Below are 21075 nucleotides of genomic sequence, written 5' to 3' on the forward strand. Positions count from 1 at the left end.
CTTCGATTGTGAGGCGGCTTTTCCTTATGCCAGCCAACATCTGCCTCTTGAAAACTGCCCGAATCTAGAAACCCTCTAATTCTGCCCTCAGACTAGGCACAGAACAAAGCTGATCAGCCTTTTACGTGCCTGAAGACAGTGGTTATTCTCCTCTAACCCTTCTCTTCTCCAGGCTAAACATCCCATTTCTTGGCCTGGTCCTTGGGCTCCAGTCCTCTCAGGAGGACTTGGGCAAGCCTGAAGAATCTGGTAGTTGACACAAAACCTAGACCATTCTTTCTGGAGCACAGGTTACAATGATTGTGGGCCCTGGAGGAGGGTTTTATTGACTTGGAGCTTTTCTCTAGCTGGAAAAATGCTGCTCTGGAGCCGAGAGGAGTCGCTGGCAGAAGTGGTGAGCTTGGAGATGGTAGACCTGCCCCTGACAGGGGCCCAGGCTGAGCTGGAAGGAGAGTTTGGCAAGAAGGCAGGTGAGGAGTATGTTATCCTCCTGGCCTGGGAGGACCTGGAGGAGAGGGCAGTGCTGGGAGCCACCAGAGCTGGATGAGCAGGCTTCTGCTTTTCTCTGTTGGACCTAAGGGAGCTTGTCATTTAGGCCAAGAAAGCCAGCTTCCCACTCCTGCATCATGATTTTCCTAGATCCAGAACTAGGTGCCTCATTGTTCCTGGCCGAGGTGACTTGGCTGTGGCCAGTCCTTTATTTTTCTGCCTTCTGCCTCGTTCCCTGGAGGGGGAGGTGGTAGTGAGTATAGTTCAGCTGGACTCCAGCCCCGATTCTCGCAGAACACAAGGCCAGGAGTCTAAGATGACCAAGGCAAAGAGGACCTCAGTGGTGTGGCCTCCAGAGCCATTCCCGCTCCCACCTTGCAGTGCTTGGGGTCCTAACTGACACTGACCCTGCTCCCTTCCCTGTCCCCTCCCCGCCGTTGTTGTACCTTAAGGGTTAATTGACCTTCCCTCTTTGTTTCCGCCGCCTGGATCCAGCCATTCAAGGTAAAGCCTGATCTCTGCTGCCCTCTTTTGCCTGCTCACGTGGCTAGCTTTCTTTGGCAGCTTTTCTTCATCTGGGGTTATTGTTGAGGGGCCCCACACTCTGCCATTACAGAGGGGCCAGAATAGCCCACGCTGCTTGCTGTGCTTGGGACTCATCCCTTTGCCAATCACTCCTGTTTCCCCTGAGCTGCAAGAGAAGCACCAGTGCCAGCCATATAGACAGGGCCTGTCAGGGCGGGGGGGGGGCTCCATTCTAGAGTCTGAGGCTGTGCTGAGGGCCAGCTTTGGCGATAAAAGGGTAGTGATGCCCTCTGGGAAAAAGTGGGAGCAACAAGTGAAGGGGGGATGGGGGCAGGAAAGGGTTAAGGTTTCATGGTGAGGGACAGAATTCTGGGACAGCAAAAGCCTCTTGATGGCTGTAGTGAATTGAGAATAAAATGGTGGAAATGTTAACAACATGGCAATGACCCTGCTTGGCTGATCCTCCATCCCTCAACCTGCTCCTCTCCAAATTCCTGCCAGGCTGTTTGCATCAGACACTAGAGCTTCAGGTTGGGAAATGAATCGTGAGCTGGTAGCCTGGTGTGTGAATGATTTAAGCATCCCTCAAAGGACTCCATGTTTTTGTGTGGGCTGGCCCCCAGATTCATTACACTTTCCTTGTCTCCAGACGGCCTTCTGGGGATGTTCTTGAAGCGCCTGTCCTCCCAGCTCATCCTGCTGCAGGCCTGGACCGCCCACCTCTGGAAAATGTTTTATGATGCTCGGAAGCCTCGAAGTCAGATTAAGAACGAGATCAATATTGACAACCTAGCAAGGGATGAGTTCAACCTCCAGAAGATGGTGGTGATGGTGACTGCCTCAGGCAAGGTGAGAAGAGGAGAGGGTCTGGAGGCCGAACCTCCCAGAGGGCAGAGATCCACTCAACAAGTCTGAAGTGCCTCCTGTGTTCAGAGTACTGTGGTAGGAGCTGGGGAAGATTAAAAACAACTGGGATAAAATATGGGTCCTGCTACCATCCTGGAGCATGAGGTTGGGCCCAAGGGCCTAAGAGACCAGCACAGATGGCGATGACACCCAGTGTTACGTGCTCTAGAGAGATGTCAGGGGAAGTGCTCTGGGAGGCTGGAAGGGGAAGGCTGTGCCTACCCTGGGAGATTGGGGAAGGGTGCCTGGCAGAGGAAGCGTTTGAAGGAGGGACAGAAATTCAGTGGGCAGAGAGGGAAGGAGGGAGCCGTCGGCCGGGTTCCCCAGGTGACTGTGCTTCTCCTTCAGCTCTTTGGCATCGAGAGCAGCTCGGGCACTATCCTGTGGAGGCAGTATTTGTCCAACATCAGTCCGGACTCCTCCTTCAAGCTGATGGTACAGAGAACCACAGCTCACTTTCCCCACCCCCCACAGTGCATTCTGCTCGTGAAGGACAAGGTGAGACCTGCCTCTCTGGGCTCCAGGGTGGGCTGCGGGAGCTGTCCCCTGTGCTTTAGGCCTTTGTCTGGTGGGGGAAGTTGTGGAATAAGTGATGCAGGGGCAAAATCTCTGTTTCCTCCTACATATTATGGCACCATGACTATTTAATACTGTATAGGGGCAGTGCTGTGGGGTTTAATGGAGTCCTGTGTCTGGGATCACAAGTGGGAGGAGCTGGGAGGGGTCTCAGAGGCCCATGGAGGTGAAAGGACTTGGCTAAAGTTCCACAGCTAGTCAGTGGCAGACCCAGGATTTGAACCCAGGGTCTCCGGCTCCAGGACCAAAACTGTTTCCGCTGCCCCTGTTTCTTTCTACCATGTACCAGCTCTGTGACTCTTGGCAGGTCACATTATAAAATACTAATAACTTCACACTTAGGTAGTGTGCACTCTGAGCCTCTGGCTGAAGTAATGCTGTAGCGTCCTGAGACTTTATTTCATCCGTGTTGGGAATTCCTGGTATGGAAACTCCCTCCACAGATGCAAATCAGCAGCTTTTTGTAATTTAGTCTTCAAGTTGCTTGGGTCACTGAGGTTAAATGAGGACGTGGTCAGAAACAAGGTCTTCCCGATCCCAAGGCTGACCTCTGTTGACCATTCCACATTGTCACATAGTGCTACTTCTGTTAGGAGGAAGAGTAGAGCATAGCAAAAAGAATGCTGAATTCGAGGTTAGAAGCCCTGGGGTCAAGTCTAGGCTTCAACGCTAGCTGTGTGACCTTAGACAAGTTAGTTGACCTCTCTTAACCTATTTCTTTATTAGAAAAATGGGAATGGGGCAGCTAGGTGGCTCAGTGGATAGAACTCTGGCCTTGGAGTCAGGAGGACCTGAGTTCAAATATGGCCTCAGACACTTGACATTTACTAGCTGTGTGACCCTGGGCAAGTCACTTTAACCCCATTGCCTCACCAAAAAAAAGAAAAAAAAAAGAAAAATGGGGATAGTGTACCTCATAGAGTTGGAAAGAAAGTACTTTGTAACTCTTAAAACCCAATGGAATTATGAGCTTTTATCATGGGGGATAGACTTGCCTCTTTCCCAGGCATGTATGAATGTGCTTCCTGTGCTCAAGTATGGTTTCCCTTTGGGGGCAGATCAGCTGTTTTCTTTCCTTGTTGGGGAACAGGACCTGAAGCTCTTGGGGGGCTGTTTTTCTGACACTCAGTAGCTTCCTGTGGGTGTGCCCCGGGACCTCCTGGGGACCAGGAGTGGGCCATGTAAGCTGCAGCTTCTGGATAAGCTGCCCTTAGGTGGGGGGGAGGCCCAGAAATGGTTCCCGGGGAGGGGGAGCCAACGCTAGTTGCCGCACTTCCCCACTTTGATGGGATTCTTCTCAAGTATCCCGTTTTTGATCGATTTTGGTGGCCTGTTTTAGAAAACAGGAAGGACTTCTCTGTACGTCTTCAACCCTATTTTTGGGAAGTGGAGCCAGGTGGCTCCTCCTGTGCTGAAGCGACCCATCTTGCAAGCCTTGCTTCTGCCCATCATGGACCAGGACTACGCCAAAGCCCTGCTGCTGATTGATGATGAATACAAGGTACCTTGTGGCATCCAGGGCGAGCCAAGGGCTCATCCCCAGGACTGCCGGCCCGCGAGCGCTAGCCTCTGTTGGTTCACACTCCTGGCTCGTCCCAAGTTATAGGACTGCTCTTTCTCTAATTATAAAATGAAACTGAGGGCTGTTACCCTTTTCTTAAGTAGAGTTTTGTTGTTGTTATAGTAGCTGTTAACATGACCAAATATTGGCCCTAAATTGAGTGGAGTTGCTGTTGTTACCCCTCTCAGACCTTATGTGTTATTCCTTTTTTTTGTTATAAGCTTATTAACCATCAGCAAAATAGTCAGACAAAAGGTGAAATACTGAAAACTCAGAATAATTTACAATTTGTTTTTTTTAATAATGTTACTATTAACTTTATGACAAAATTACTACAGAACCACTTTCTTGTTTTTGCATCCCTCTCTTTGATATATTTATTAACCCTCTTACCCTCATTTTGTTGCTGTTTTTAATCATTCTTATTGTTAATGTTATTTAATTAACTATAATAGCTGTGTCTGTGGCTGTTGTTCGTATTGCATTACTTCACCTAAATCTTTCTATATTTCATTCTTAATGAATAAGGGCATCCCTAAAGGGAAGATGATAATGAGCCCTAGGAAATGGACATAGGGAATGCTGATCTTTCCCCCTCCCTTATTGCTCTGGCTTTCCCCTGCTCTGTTTCACCCAGGTTACAGCTTTCCCGGCCAGCCGTAACGTCCTGCGTCAGTTACAAGAGATGGCGCCTTCCATCTTCTTCTATCTTGTAGATTCGGAACGAGGCCGACTGTCTGGATTCAGGCTGCGCAAGGTAGAAAGAAGCCCTCTCTGTTGAGGAGAGCCCTGTGTGGTTTGTGTGTGTGTGTGTGTGTGTGTGTGTGTGTGTGTGTGTGTGTGTGTGTGTATGTTTATTTGTTTGTCTGTCTACAGTGTTGATGGGCTGAGATGGGAGCCAGATTAACCAGGGGTTTTTAAACTCAGAGTAACATCAGCCTGGGCCAGAATTTAGAGTCTTAAGAAAGCCTTCCCTGCTGTTCAAGGAAGTAATGGTCTATTGCATTCTGCTTAGAGGTGGAGTAATGAGCCACCTTTCACTATAACACTTTCTTTTTTTTTTTGGCTGGGCAGTGAGGTTAAGTGAGGTGCCCAGGGTCACACAGCTAGTAAGTGTTATGTGTCTGAGGTCGAATTTGAATTCAGGTCCTCCTGAATATAGGGTTGGTGCTGTATCCACTGCGCCACCTAGCTGCCCTGAAAGATAACACTTTCCACTACATGAGGGGGGTGTAGGCTTTGAGGTGTAGTTTTAACCTACTTAACCATTTTAAAAAACGATGATAAACCTAACTAAAAAATAATCAAAATAAAGATCATAACTCCAACAAATTGTATAATCATGATTTATTTTTATAAAAATATGAACTTTAAAAAATTAATGACAATAATTTTTTTTTGTTGAACTTAAAATTAAGAGAACTGATTTCTAATACTTGCCCTGATACTAACTGTGTAGATAAGTCATTTGACTTCCAGGCTTTGGTTTCCTTTTTTATAAAACAGCTAATACTTGGAATACCTCCCTAAGTGGTTGTTGTTGGAAAGTGCTGTGAAAACTTGAAAGTGTGACACGATTGTGATATTTTTATCATCCTTGGTGTTCCTCCCTCTTATTCTTGTCTGTGCTTAGAAAGGTTTTTTTTAAAAAATGTAGCCATAGTATTATTATGCTGTTTTTTAATGTTGCCTTCTCTCTGTTACTTAATATGTTTTTCCATGTTTCTTTATATTGTTTGTCTTTTTAAACATTGTATTTTCCTACATTATTTTTTCCCACAATGTATTCTACTATTTGCCTGTTCTTGCTGAATAACTTGTTATAGTGTGTTACTCTTACCAGTAAAGTAGCTATGAGAACTTTTGTCACGCTGGAGGGAAGCTGGGGTGGGTGGGTTATTTTTAGGAGTTGGCTTAGACTTAGCATGGTCAAGCTGTGTTCTTTCTACTGTTCTCTTTCTTTTTAAATTTTTTATAAATTTATCAACATTCTCAGCAAATACAAATGAAATAGGGAGTAAATCTCAAAACTTTAAAATCCAAACAGATTTGATTGGAAAACTAGTATGATACTAATTCTGACAAAAGAATTACAGTTACTAAAAGCTCCCTGTACCTGTATTCAGTGTGTCTTTTCCTTATTTTGCTGAACTCTTTATCATTTCATAACAAGTTTTTGCATGTTTATTTGTATTCTTCACATGTTTCCTTTACTGTGTTTTAATCAGTCACCACCAGCTGCCTTGTCCTTCCTAGGCCCCTTTGTGAATAGCTATAGCAAAGATTTGTGAGACTGTAGGGCCAGGTGAGGGGTGAGGTTTGTCTGTGAAACAGCAAAGCTTACAGGTGTACATGGGAAGTAAACCCCAAGGTCTTGGCCTCATTAGCACAGGGCTGGAATGAACGGAGCCCCTGGTTCCAGTAACCAGCTACTGCAGAGGAGTGATTGCTGGAGTAGAACTGTATAAACCAGAGGTGTCTCTGATCATTGTCTTTAAGGCCCACTGAGAATCCTAAGGTGAAAAGCCGAGTATTCTTCCTTCAAAGTAAGCCTAATGTCTTACCCGTTAAAATGTTGGTAGCGAGTAGGACACTCAGGTGTTATTGAAATGTAACAGAGGGCTGGCAGATTGCACATAGGTGAGCTCAGATGTGGCACAGTAAGACAGACGGAGCCGGTGGGGAGACCTGGGGTGGTGTGTGACCCTGGGCAGATGACTTGACCTCTTTGAACATCAGATCCCTTAATCATAAATGGGGGTCACAGTCGCCCCTCTGTGTCGCTCAGGGTCACTGTGTGGATTAAATAAGCTAATAATGTGTATGAGATGCTTTATCAAATTTAGAGTGTGATATAATTATGTAGTTGTTACTAACATAGTATGGAATTTTGAGCTATTGTTATATGGGACTGTAAAAGATGGCATGATCTAGGAGAATAAGCACTCGAGTAAAAGTCAGAAGACCTGGGTTCAAGTCCCAGCTCTGTTCTTTTTGACCTTTGTGACCTTGGGCAAGTTACTGATCGTCTCTGGGCCTCACACTCTTCCTCGTAGAGAGGTTGGCCTGGTGGAATGCCAGCTTTCAGTCCTCTGATCCTGCTTATCCTGATTCGGTTCCACAAGCACTTACTAGGCGTCAGGCTAGGCTGCACCATTTGCTGGGGACACAAGGCCAAACCAGCATGGTCAGTTCGTGGTCTGGCCCTAGGAGTTCACATTCTCCTCAGCAGCAGCAGTAGCAGCGTGTCAGGCTCAGTGACCCAAACCATGCAAATATTGGATTGAGACAGAACACAGAGTAGAGAACAATCAGTTATCTGTCTCTAATTCCTTCTCAGTAGCATACCATATCCCACAAAGAGGTAGCTACCGGTGGACAGAGGGCTGGGCCTGGAGTCAGGAAAACCTGAGTTCAAATCCTGCCTCGTACACTCCCTAGCTGTGTAACCCTGGGCACGTCACTTAACCTTTGTTTGCCTTAGTTTCCTCAACTGTAAAATGGGGGTAATAATAACACCTACCCCCCAGGGCTGTAGTAAGGCCCAAATGATCTGGTGTTCATGAAGCACGTAGAACAGGGCCCAGCACATTGCAGGTGTTCTGTAAATGCTTGTTCCCTTCCCTTCTTGCCATCTCTCACTGTCTCTTCCCTCTGTTTGGCAGGGCTGTTCAGTCTAAGTTGTCATCATTATATACTTAGACTCTGTGACAGAGAGCATATAGAGTTCATGGAGCTTGGACTCGCCTGCCTTGGAGACTTCTAGCTCTGATACTAAGACGTGGCCTCTGGTTAAAGCAAGAATTCCAAACCGTTTTTGTGTCCTGGCTCCCTTTGGCTGTTGGGCAAAGCCTACGGACCCCTTCTCAGAAGAATGGTTTTGAATGCATAAAATAAAATACATAGGATTAGATAGGACACCAGTTATATTGAAATATGTGTGTAATTTTTTTCCCATTCAAGTTCACAGACCTCAGGCTAAGAACACCTGGTCTAAAAGAACTTAGGTTCTGTTAGTAAATGACGGTCTTCATTTGTGTGGGGTAGCAGACAGAGTGCTAGACTTCAAGTCAGACACCTGGGTTTGAATCTTGTATCAAGCTCTTACAAGCTGGGGGATTTTTAGTAAGGCAGCCAGTCTCTCAGAGCCTCAGTTGCCCCATCTATAAAATGGGGGTGATAAGACTTATGTCAGAAGCAAACTTTAAAGCATTATATAAATGTGCTATCATTATTATTATTATTATTTTGCTATTATTACTAATAATGATGATTCAGTGAGGCTTTTCTCTCATTTGGGGAATTCTTTGAATTGATTCGTGCTTTTCCTAGCACAAAGATTCACCATCATAAGCCATGGTGACTCCCATAATGGCAGCACTGTGTGTCTGAGAGGCGCCATTTCTACTTGTGGACCTTCTACGAGTGAAAAACTAACCTTCCCTTTTCTCTGCCTCAGGATTTGACAACAGAGCTGAACTGGGAGCTGACCATCCCTCCAGAGGTACAGAGAATAGTGATGGTGAAGGGCAAGCGGACCAGTGAGCATGTGCACTCGCAGGGCCGAGTGATGGGCGATCGCAGTGTGCTCTATAAGGTGCTCTTTTTGAGGCAGATGGTCTTTGACCTGTGCTCATCTCCATGCTTGTGCTCCGGTGCTTTGACTAGTGGTGAGGGGAGAAGGACAAAGGCCCTCATGCTGTGTCCTCTTCTGATTCCTCCTTAGGGGATAGGGGGATGGCTGTCAGCCCTCAAAGGCTGTGCTGGCAGGGCATAAGCCATGACAAGTAACTACTGTCTGTGCAAGGTCTTGTGCTGTCCAGCTAAGTTCAGAGACACTTAGAATCAGAGAATGGGCCCCCAAGGGACTTAATGTTTTTGTCTACACAACTCTTTATTAAGTGCAGAGGGATTGTGATCTGCCTCAGTGGAGCCGATGAGAGCACTGAAGGTAGCGTTGAGTTGGATGGCAGCTTCTAGACAACCCGAGACTGGAGAGGAGCAAGGATGCCCAGCACCAGGTGCTAGGATTAAGACCAAGGGACTGGGGCAGCTAGGTGGCACAGTGGATAGAGCACTGGCTCTGGAGTCAGCAGAACCTGAGTTCAAATCCAGTCTCAGACAAGACACTTGACACTTACTAGCTGTGTGACCCTGGGCAAGTCACTTAACCCCAGTTGCCTCTCAAAAAAAAAAGGGGGGCAGCTAGGTGGTGCAGTGGATAGAGCACTGGCCCTGAAGTCAGGAGGACCTGAGTTCAAATCCGGCCTCAGATACATAACACTCACTAGCTGTGTGACTCTGGGCAAGTCACTTAACCCCAACTGCCTCACTAGAAAAAAAAAAAACAAGGGACTGTAGCAAAAGCCATTTTCTGTGGTCATCTTGCTTCCATCTGCTGTCTATGATCATTGATGTTTATTGTGGCACTGCAGAGTCCTACTCAAGTACTGTCTTTGATCATCAAAAGTGATGAATATCTTCAATAGTTTTAATGTTAGCGTTATCTTAGTATGGTATTGATGTGGCACCTGTTTCTGAACCAGGACATCTCATCCCCATCTGCCTTTTATAGCAAAGGAATGGGGAAGGGTCTTCAGCTTACCTCGTCATAAAGATAGTTGTTCCCATAATGATCTGACATGAGCCTTTTCTATTCTACTCTCTCCTCTAGAGTTTGAACCCCAATCTGCTGGCTGTGGTGACAGAGAGCACTGACTTGCACCATGAACGCACTTTTATTGGCATCTACCTCATTGATGGTGTCACGGGGCGCATCATCCATTCCTCAGTACAGAAGAAAGCCAGAGGACCTGTCCATCTTGTACATTCAGAGAACTGGGTGGTGGTAAGGAATGACTGGCACACTGAGCATTTCTCCACGCTGTGGCTAGTCTAGGGGTTGGAGGTGGGACTCTTGGATACCAGATGTTGTGGAAATGGGAGGCAGGTCTCCTTGGCTTCAGAGATGAGTCACTGTCTCTCTTTCCCTCTGAAAGCCCAGTGATTCACTTATCTCATTGTTCCGTGGTTACCTATAAATCACACTCTTTCTTAGCATGTGCCCCAGAGACCTGGGGGAAGAGCCTTTTCCTAGCCGTAGTAGGGGACTTGGGTTAGCTGGGAGCCCTTAGATTTCTAGCATTCTACATCTTTAAACTTGGAAAGATAGTGTAAAGGGCAGGGCAGTGGGGGCGCTGTACTTTTTTCCTATCTTCCTTGACCTCTGTTTTTAGCAAGGCACCATATTTTTCAACCTTCCTTGACCAGTTGGGTTAATCAGCAGCCTTGGAACAGGCTGGCATCCCCTCAGATCACAAACCATTTCTCCTTCTCCTGTAGTACCAGTATTGGAACACCAAGGCTCGCCGTAATGAGTTCACTGTGCTGGAGCTGTATGAAGGGACAGAGCAGTACAATGCCACGGCTTTCAGCTCCCTGGATCGCCCTCAGCTCCCCCAGGTTCTCCAGCAATCGTATATCTTCCCCTCATCCATCAGTGCCATGGAGGCCACCATCACAGAACGCGGTATCACCAGTCGCCACTTACTCAGTGAGTGTCTTGGGAGAGGCCCCAGTGGAAGGGAATGAACAAAAGGTCAGAGCAGAACATCCATTGCCTGCAGAGTTCAGTATAGACCACACAAGTGAGGAGGCAGTGAAAGGCACTGCGGTATGAAGGATAGATTCCTAGGCTGGGAATCAGGGGGCCTGGATTGGAATTTCAGTTTTATTCTTTTCTTAATTTTCACATCTGTAAAGAAGAGATAATACCACCTGCATATTCTCCTTATAGGTTGGGCTCGAGTGAGAAGGTAGAGTTTGTTTGTTTGTTTGTTTTTTAAACTATTTTTAAAATTTTACTTTTGACATTCATTTTTAAAAATTTTGAATTTCGAATTCTCACTTTCTCTCTAGTCCCTCTCCCTCCCATTGAAAAGGCAAGCAATGTATCAGTTGTACATGTGAAGTCATGTAAAACATATTTCCATATTAGCTATGTTGCCAAAAACAACCCAAGAAAAATAAGTAAGTGAAAAAAGTATGCTTCAACTTGCATTCAGACTCCATCAGTGTTTTCTCTGGAGGTAGATAGCATTTTTCATCATGAGTCCTTTGGAATGGTCTTAGATCGTTGTCTTGATCAGATTAGTTACGTCATTCGCAGTTGATCATCACACAGTATTGCTGTTCTTTTGTACAGTGTCACTTCATTTTGTATCAGCTCATATGAGTCTTCCCAGGTTTTTCTGAGATTGTCCCTTTTATCATTTCTTACAGCACATTAGCATTCTATCAGAATCATATACCATAACTTGTTCAGCCATTCCCCAATTGATGGTCATCCTTTCAGTTTCTAATTCTTTGCCACCACAAAAAGAGCTGCTATAAATATTTATGTACACATATCTTTTCCCTTTTTCTTTTATCTCTTTTGGCTACAGACCTGGTGGTGGTATTGCCGGGTCAAAGGACATACCCAGTTTTATAGCCCTATGGGCATAGTTCCAAATTATTCTCCAAAGTAGTTAGAGCAGTTCATAACTGATGGACTACTTTGTAAATTATAAAGCATCATATATATGTTAATTGCAATTATTAGGGAAGGCTGTCTTGCATCAGAGAAAGAACCTTAGGCTAGCTTTGTAACCTACAGAAACTGGTCAGCTCTTTTCCTTTTCCTTTAAAATGAAATAGTTTGCCTCTCGAATCTAAGTTTTCACTCAGTTCACAGAATTGACTCTGAAATCAACCTTGGCTCAGCCCATCCTTGTGGGCTACAGAAATGAGTAGGGCCTTTGACCTCAGCAAATAGGGTGACCACAAACCAAAGTCCAGAGACTTGATATAACTTCTTCAAGTTTTTGAAGGGCTGTCCCAGGGACAAAAGATTCAACTTGTATTGCCTAGCCTCAGGGGCAGAAGTGGCCTCAAGGGGGAGAAGTTGCAGAAAGGTAGATTTTTACTTTATCACAATTTTTTAACAATCAGAGCTGTCAGAAAGGACGATGGGTTCACTTTGGAGGTTGTGAGTTTCCCATCACTTAACCTTCAAGTGGAAGTCTAATGACTTATTGTTTCCCAGTTTAATTTGCACCCAGTGCCTTCTGAGGTTTTTCCAGCCCTGATTATGTAATTCTAGGGTTAGGGCCCAAATAGTTTAAGTTGGGTTGGCTTACTAAATTTGGGACCTTGGGAAAGGCCAGGGAAAGGAATTACATGCTTTATTCTGGATGTATGAGAAGAGAGTGATGTTAATCACAATTCTTCAGCTGAAATCCTCACCCTTTCTAAGGCTTGTTAATGAGATGGATGCAGATGAAAGGTTTTGGACTGTCCATGGCCATTGGTACCTATACTGACTTGTACATACTCATTTGTACCTAGGCAGGGACACGTGGAGTCATCTGGCTGGTGGGGGTGGGTCTCTATCTCTTAGTGGTTAATGGACAAATCTTTCCCAACTGGTCAGCGATCAGGGAGGGGAAGGGCAGAAGGCAACAAGGGATTCAGATGTTTTCTGGACTTTTCTGTTCAGCAGGACTTTTTTTCTTCAGTTAACATTACTCCCTGTTTATTAGGATTTCTTCTTCCTTGAACTATTTTCATCAAACTATGAGAGATTCCCATTAGGAGACTCTGTAACTGGACCCATACTAGAACTATCAAAATACTCATTTCATTTGTATATTTTCTCTGCAGTTGGGCTACCCTCAGGAGCAATTCTGTCTCTGCCGAAGGCCCTGCTAGATCCTCGACGTCCTGAGATCCCAACAGAGCAAAGCAGGTGAGACCTGGAAAACCCATGGGACCCTTAGTGAGCCCTGACTTGCAAACACTGACTTTAGTAGAAGTCCCTTACACATAGGTAGGTCACCTATGGTCATGGAATTGGTCAGCTGTAAAATTGCACTTACATGCCATTTCTGGGGTATCTTTTCACATTCATCCCAAATTCTGCTTGTCCAGGTTGAAGGGAAGCAGCAAATTCTAAAACTAGGGTGTTTATAGGATTAAAAAAAGGAGGGAGAATGGATTCAAGATATAGAAAAAATGGTTATGATGTGATTTTCAGAGGAAAATATTAGTCTGGGGAATATTTCAGAGAGAAAAAAGGGAAGGAGGCAGGTGTTGGCTTTTAGGTGTAGTAGTTTCTATAACTCTTGATTTTTCAATGAAAGCCCTATGAGGTAGGGAATGAAAGTGTTATTATTCCTCTGTTACAGATGAGCAAACCATGACCCTGAGAGATGAATTAACTCGTCCTAGATCTCACACACAGCTCATAAGCATTGGAGTCATGATTTAAGCGTAGGTTCTCCTTCTGTAAATCGCGCATTCTTTTTGTTTCATCATGCTGGCTACCCCAGGGGGACTTGTGTAATATTTTCTTCACTTCAGATGATATAAACATTATTCCTCCAGCCAGCTGTTGTTGATTTTTATTTATTTTTCTGCCCATGCAGAACTGAATATTATTTCCCAGGCTGCTCATTTCCCTCAGGTCCCTGTCATTTGAAATTAATGCATCTCAATCAGTAAACATGTTTTAAAAGCTTGCTTATTATCTGAGGCATCTCAGTACAATAGAAAGAACGTTAGATTTAGCATTGGGAGACATTCTGGCTCACCTGTTTAGCTGTGTGACCTTGGGCACACTAATACTCTCCAAGTCTCAGTCTCTTTATCTGTAAAGTGGGAATAAGAAAGTACCGCCTAGTTGAAAGGGTTATTTGAGGAAAGTTTGGAATAAATCTTAGGTATGTGCCATAGAAATATGAACCGTATGTGCTAGGTCCTGTGGATGCAGTGGTGGGACATGATAATGTAGACTTGAAGATGAGGACCAGGCCTAATAGGGGAGGCAGAATGTGATGATGGCAGAAGAGAGATTCAGATAAAGTTCTCTGGGAAAATTCTGAGGAGTGAGAGTCAACATAGTGCCATGGAAAGACTGCTGGATTTGGAGCCAGAGCTCTGGTTTTGGGCCCTACCTCTGCCACTACTGCTTGTGTGACCTTGGGCAACTCCCTTAACTTCCCGGGTTCTTTTCCCGTCTACAAAATCAGGGGGTTGGCCAGTTGGCCTTGGCGGTCCCTTCCAGCTCTGAATCCATGACTCTTTGTAGTTGGGAATGGAGTGGGGTGAGCATAACGCTTCATGGAAGAGGTGGCCCCTGAGCTGCTCCTGAAGAAAGAGAAAAGCTTTCATTTTACAGACAGGAAGAAGGAGTATGTGCCATGTTTTGGGGATGGTCTGTGCAAAAAAGTACAGAGGTGGGAGAAGGAAGGGCAAAAGGGTTGGCTGGTTGGGCTTTAAAAAGGGGGGAGGGGGACTTTGAGTGAGAAGCATGAAATAAGGCTGAACAGGTACAATTCACACAAATTGCTGAAGGCTGTAAGTGCCAGAACAGGTAAGGTGGTGGAATTTTATCCTGTGGGCAATAGGGCAGCCAAAGAAGGTTTCTGAGTAAAGGATGGCACTTGGTCAGACTTTTACATAAATGAGATTATTTTGGTGGCTGTGAGGTTAGAGTGGAAAGGAAAGAGATCTGGAGTAAAGAGACCAGTGAGAAAGCTATTCTGGTACTTCAGAAAAGTGGAAATGAGTGTGCCCGCTAGTGTAGTCACTGTAGAAGAGGAGGGGAAGTGGTTGGAAGAGCTTTTAGAAAAAGGGGTGGTATTGACAGGAATTTGGTCACTGAATGGATGGGGGAGATCAGGGTTAATGAAAAACAAGAGCCTGAAGTTCTGAACCTGGCTGACACACTCACTGGTAGAATCTTGGTGCCATTGACAGAAGTGGGGGTGGGGGTGTAGACTTTATGATGAAAAATGATTAAGTGAGCTTGGAGAACAGTGGGGGCCAAGGAGAGCTATCTGGAAGGTATTCAGACTTGTGGAACTAGCACTTCAGGGGAGAAACCAAGGCTGGGGGTTACTCTTGAATGCTTAATGCAAACTAGACCAAGACTGGAGGATTTGGCCATCCCATGGCCTTGGGAGAGTTATTTGAATTGGGTGGAGGTTCTCAGTGTTATCCTAATTTACTTTGATGCTTTGCAGAGAGGAGAATTTGATCCCATATTCTCCAGATGTACAGATCCATGCAGAGAGGTTCATCAATTACAATCAGACCATCTCCAGAATGAGAGGCATCTATACTGCTCCTTCTGGCCTGGAGTCTACCTGTTTGGTGAGTACAGCCCCTTTTTTAGGGCTGCTTTGGGGGCAGTTTGTTCATTGCTTTGATTCTGACCCATGGGCCAGGGACCTACTAAGACTGTAAACATGGAGTGATTTTTCTGTTCTTAACTGGTGTGGGTTCTCTTTGGTTCTCCAGGTTGTGGCATACGGGCTAGACATTTACCAGACCCGCGTCTACCCATCTAAACAGTTTGATGTCTTGAAAGACGACTATGACTATGTATTGATCAGCAGTGTCCTCTTTGGCTTGGTCTTTGCCACCATGATCACAAAGAGACTGGCCCAAGTGAAGCTTCTGAATCGTGCTTGGCGGTAAAGAAAGGCACATCGTGTCCTCAGAAAGAACATTGAGAAGGGATGTCATGGGCCAGGCCAGAATCCACCAATGTGATTTGACAGACTGGCAAGGAAGCATATTGGGAAATGCCTAGGAAGCTCAGCTTAGCCAGGGTTCTATCCAAGGAGGAGGTGGATTTCTGTGATGAACTCTAGGAAACATGACTTGGCATCTCACAGTGGACTTGAGACTTACTACCTGTACTGAAAGTCTGGAAAAACCTTTGTGGATTTCCCTCACCCCCATTGTTTCCAAACTCTTTAAAACCCTTTGGACTTTTTTTTCCTTCTTCCAGATTTTACTCATGGGATTGGGGTAGGTGGGTGGTGAGTGGGGTTGGGGGAGGAATGCTCTAAGGATTAATTTCTAGTTTTTGAGGGTCAGCCTGGCCAGCATAATGGATAGAACACTGGACTTGTCATTTCACACCCACCCTCTACCAGCTTTGTGACTGTGGTCAAGTCACTTAACATGTTCTGAGCCTCAATTTCCTATCTGTAAAATGAGGCTGCTAATAATACCTCTAGTACCTACCTCACAGGGTTGTTGTGAGGCTCAAATGAGATAATATATGGAAAGTGCTTTGTAAACTTTAGAGTACTATATAAAATTCATTTAAAAATTGTTACCAGCTTGACACTTCCCCTACCCCCAGCTCTCCTGACTTTTCCCACCCTAAAAGTTGAACTCACCTATTTTAACTTCAGTTGTAATACAAAACATTAGCACTGTAAGTGCATAGGGGTGGAAGCTTGTAGATGTTGTCTTTATGGGACCATCCTAGTCTCTTGTCTTCCTTCCTAGCAGTCCAAATTGGGAAAACATCCATAGTATGAATTATTACTTAACCAAATTTCCAATTTATTTATTGTGGTATTTCTTTTGAAATATCAGATACAAGTAGATACCAGGCATGTAGCAGCTCTTTGGAACTGTATCCTAAGAGACACTTCTTGAAGCCCCCTGAATTGTCTGGTACCTGTCACTTCAGAGAAGAAAGGATTCTTGCCCCTTTAAAGCTATCCCACATTTCTTCATCTCACCCGGAGGATGCTTTAGTCAGCTGGATTACAACGACTTGGATTTGACATTTCAGGACTTGGGTTTGAATTTTGGCTCTGCTACTTATTAGCCCCCTAAACTTTGGCAAGTTATTTTCCCCTCTCTGGGCCTCAGTATCCTTACCTACCAAATTGGGGGAATGGGGTGGTGGTGGTGGTGGTGATGATGATAGATTATCTCTAAAGGCCCTTCCAACCCTAAATCCTGTTATCCTAGGTGAGGAATGATGCATGTGGAGAGATTCCATTATTTATTTTCAGTCCTGGATATAAGTTGAATCAGCACTTGGGATAGTAGATAATTGATTGAGTTTGTCATTCCCCTTTTCCAGAGATCTTAACATTGTTTGCTGTTCCCATCTGTCTGGCTTCGGAAAAAAGGAAGCACTATCACATTAGGGAAACAGACCAATTTCCTGGACTCCTGTGTCCTCAGGCAGTTGACATTGCTGCCTAAGAGTCCCAGTAATTGTGCCCTCCTACTACTGTGAGTTTGGGTAAATTTACCTTTAGGCCAAATTTGCTAATATAGCCCTTTGGTGAAAGTGATGGTACCCTGAACAAGTCTGAATAAAAGTGATTTCTTGCCTAGCCCTGGTATGTGTCTTTCTTTGGTTAGTGAAGGTGCCTTTAATAAAATGAGTACGTCTTCCTCATCAACGCAAGAATGCAAAGAACAGAAGAAAACAGGTTTCCTCTGAGGAAGTGAAGACCATTGTTAACTGAACTGTAATGTTTGTAAGAAAAGATGTCAATTTAAAAGTTTTGAAGCACTGGGGCAGATTCTGTGCATAGAATGTTTATCTTGTGGTCAGAGAAGCAGATCTAACCAGATCATTTTGTTTTCTTAATAAAAAATATTTTCAAAAATTAATTTTCAAGGATTAACACTTGGAAGGAAAACAAGATAAATGTCTATCCTCCTTGATCTAAGGTGCATTATGTTCAAAGTGAGCTGGGTGAGAAATGTGCAGAATTCACTCTTCTGCTGCCTTGTGTTTTTTAGAGGAGTAGTAAGAGAGGAAACTAGGCCTGGGTGACATCTCAAGGAATTCAGACTTTAGGTTCTTTTTCTAATGAATTTAGTAATATTTAAATTGGTACATAAGATCCTCTAATTCCAATGATAGATTTAACATCTTGAAGCACTCGTATCCAAAAACAATTATCTTGGAGCTGGACCATGTGATATAACGAGCCTTTTAAAAAATCTACAATTTCTCCATCAATCTACCAAAATGGTAGCTCCACTATATTTGACCACAAGGCCATCAATTTAAAGACTAGTTCTCTGATGCTCTAATATGGACTAGTGGCTGCTTGGGACACACTTTCAAGTCTAAGAGCTCTCCCCTCACTTTATAATGTATTTATGTGGCTCGTTTCTATCCTTACCTGAAGACTTAACTCAAATTTTTTTCTTCAGATTCATTTATTGCCAAATTCTGATGTTAAAATGACAAAATGAGAAAAATATTCGCACCACAGTAGCAAATTTGGAAATGTCACCTGCAGTATGAAGTTGAATATTCCCCATTTTTCTAGCAATTCTTTCATATATACATTTGAATTAATTCAAATTATCTGGGCCTTACAAATTTAACATTTATGTGTTTCTTAGGTTCCTTATAAAAATCATTATTTACCTCTGGGACATTTTCCTTGATTTGCATTTTTTCATAATTAGAAAGTCCTCTTCTAGGTTACTTAGAGCCCTTTTGGTGTCTGAGAGTGCTAGTAGACAATCTGTTCTGTTTATGATAATATCACATTTAAAGGTTTTCTGACATCTGCCAGCATGACCTCAATGGAGTTGTTAGACCTATTCTGACACATTATTCAGCTGTATGGCCCTAGAGAAGTTAGTTATCTGAGCCTCAATTACCTCGCCTATAAAATGAGAAATGATACTTGTATCACCCACCCCACAGGGTTGTTGTGAGGAAAAGACCCTCTATACATGTGAAAGACTGTTAAGTATCTATTCATAGCCATGTTTTGGAAGGTGATGACTATCTTTTCCAAGTGTTTCTTTGCTAATATGAAAGTAAATGTCCTGTCTTAGATAACATGTGGTAGATGCTGGCAAGCCTTCATTTTTGTTGCTTCTGTCAAGATTGATAAGAATATGATGCATGCCACCACTTACAAGTTAGGACTTCATCTCATTTGCTAAAATAATATAGAATAATGCCCATAAATGATCTTATGGCACTTATAGTTTTTTTTTAAAGCTGTAGTAAACCTACCTTATGACTAAGATGTCAAATGTTGTGCCCTGCTTTCTGTAATTAAAGCAAGGTAAAGTTGTGATGATCTGAAGAACTTCTCTGCCTCTCAAATTGCCCCTCCTTTGGCCCTTCATTTGCTGCAAGGCTTTTGTGTTTTCACTGATACTAGTCCCTTAGCAGATATTATTTTTTGAATTTCTATGGCCAAACAATTTCATCTGCTTATCAACTTTCTGGTAGCGAGCCCCCTGGAACTGAGCTAGCTTAGTCCTCAGATAATTCATCCTCTACAAGATGGCTGCTGCACCTTTCTAATTTGATAGAACCTGACCAAGCTTAAGATCTATTAGCTTAGATTTGGGTCATAACTACCTTTTGTTGGGTGCTGGAGGCACAAATTGAGCCTGTTAATAATTTATTCTTACAATTGCCTTGAAAGTACTTTAAAATTAAGTGGAAATGTTTTTAAGAAACTAATAAAGATAGCACTGAATCTTTTCAAGTCTTGCAGTGGCTAATGAGACCTTTTTCTATGTTTCCTGTAGCAGGATGGCCAAAGCAGGGCTTTTCTAAACTTAAAGTGAGTATTTTTAGCCCTCTGGCCATCAGTCTAGTGAAGTCATTGCCCAGTCCTTGGATGTGCTCCTGCAGGATATTTACAAACTATTAGAATCTAGTGCTCCAGGTCAACTATAAATAAGATGTGGTAGGAAGACTGGGATGTCTTCAGAATCTCTCCAGAAATGTGTAGATGAACTTGGAGTAGTGCATTACAGTGCAGTTGGAGACCCACCCTTGGAACCAGAAGAGCAGGGTTTGAGTTCTCACTGCCACTAAGCTCAGTCTGTCAATAAACATTAAGCTCCTACTATGTAGGCATGGAGTTGGATAGGACTGAAAAGAACTGAACAACAACAGAAGAGCTGATGAGATCAAGAAGTGAAACAGTATAGAGGGAGAAAGGAAGAGAGCTCAGGACAAAGCCCTTCAGGACACCCACAGACAGATCCAGCAAAGGAGACTGAGGAATGGTAAGAGAGGAGGACTGGAAGAGAACAATGTCCTGAAAACTTAGAAGAGAGTTGTAAGGAGATGAGATTAGCAGTGTCCAAGACTGTAGAGAAATCAAGGAAGGGAATGAGAAAAAGTCATTAGATTTGGCAATTAAGAGATCATTGGTAACTTTGGAGAGAGCACTTTCACTTGAATAACAGTGGGGGGGGGGGATGAAGTGGAAGCACCTAGCAGGGATGGATGGATCAAGTAAGCATTTTTTGAGGATGAAGGAGGCATGGACATATTGGAAGGCAGTAGGGAAGATAGGGAGAGATTGAAGATAAGTGGAAGTGAGGATGATAGGAGAGGCAATGTGTGGGAGAAGTTAGCCTTGGCAGGGAGAGGGACCACTTCATGTGAGACAGAGGTAAAAAAGAGAGTGGTAGCAGAAGGCATCTGGGTTATGAGAGATTAGAAGGAGGGGAGAAAAGGAAGTTCTCAGGGAATGGCTTCAATTTTTTTCAGTAAAATATAAGGCAAGTTTCTCAACTGGGGTGGGGGAAGGGAAACCATGGGGGGTTTGAGGAGGGACAAAGGTTTGGAAGAGCTGCAGTGGTTAGTAGGACAGAAAGTTAATTAGGGAGGTATAAAAAGATTGCCTCATGACAGGGAGGGTTCAGGCAAGGTTATGCAACATAAAATTTGTGGTGAACCCAGTCAGTCACCAGGAGAGAGTAGCCATCCCAAAAACCTAGAGAAAAGAGAGTATTAAGGAAAAGAGTGGGATCAACAGTGTCAAAGTCAGCAGGGAGGTCAAGAAGAATGATGACCTTCCTATCTTTTTCCTCTTCCAGCCCTAGTAGAGTCCTTTCAGGGTACAAGCTTTCAGTAAGATATTTGGTAATTGAGATTTCTCCTTTGAGCTGAGAAAAAACAAAAGGAAAACTCAGTTTCTTTACTTGAGCAGCTTACCGATAGTAGCTCGTATTGATAAGGTGGATCAATAAAGTAATAATTAGGGTCATGGATGCTGTACCTTAAAATACTATGATATACTTACTGAAAGCACACACTTATGAAATGTTCTACTATAAGACCTTGTGTTTGGCTGGCCTAGGTACTCTAATGGATGTCATCTTAGAGATGTGGCTAGCCCTGCCTACAGTCTAACTGCAACCCTTCCACA

At 44.0% G+C, this 21075-nt stretch overlaps 1 protein-coding gene across 2 annotated transcripts in view; it reads left to right on the forward strand.

Moving 5' to 3' along the window:
* Positions 1-17253, forward strand: part of EMC1 (ER membrane protein complex subunit 1) — a 35311-nt gene extending 18058 nt beyond the window's left edge. Inside the window, exons 13-23 of one of the 2 annotated variants that reach the window (XM_020973109.2) lie at positions 348-470; positions 1664-1863; positions 2269-2418; positions 3836-3997; positions 4695-4814; positions 8517-8654; positions 9732-9905; positions 10400-10610; positions 12761-12845; positions 15124-15253; positions 15401-17253. In XM_020973109.2, the coding sequence (XP_020828768.1) occupies positions 348-470; positions 1664-1863; positions 2269-2418; positions 3836-3997; positions 4695-4814; positions 8517-8654; positions 9732-9905; positions 10400-10610; positions 12761-12845; positions 15124-15253; positions 15401-15580 (1673 nt within the window). In that variant the 3' untranslated portion in view covers positions 15581-17253. Of the gene's footprint in view, positions 1-347; positions 471-1663; positions 1864-2268; positions 2419-3835; positions 3998-4694; positions 4815-8516; positions 8655-9731; positions 9906-10399; positions 10611-12760; positions 12846-13284; positions 13487-15123; positions 15254-15400 lie in introns of those variants that run through there. The other variant, XM_078145647.1, reaches the window with a different exon arrangement.
* The last annotated feature ends 3822 nt before the right edge of the window (positions 17254-21075 follow it).

This window comes from Phascolarctos cinereus, unplaced genomic scaffold (assembly GCF_003287225.1).
Source record: "Phascolarctos cinereus isolate Bilbo 61053 unplaced genomic scaffold, phaCin_HiC Scaffold_726;HRSCAF=1367, whole genome shotgun sequence".
NCBI classification, from domain to species: Eukaryota; Metazoa; Chordata; class Mammalia; order Diprotodontia; family Phascolarctidae; genus Phascolarctos; species Phascolarctos cinereus.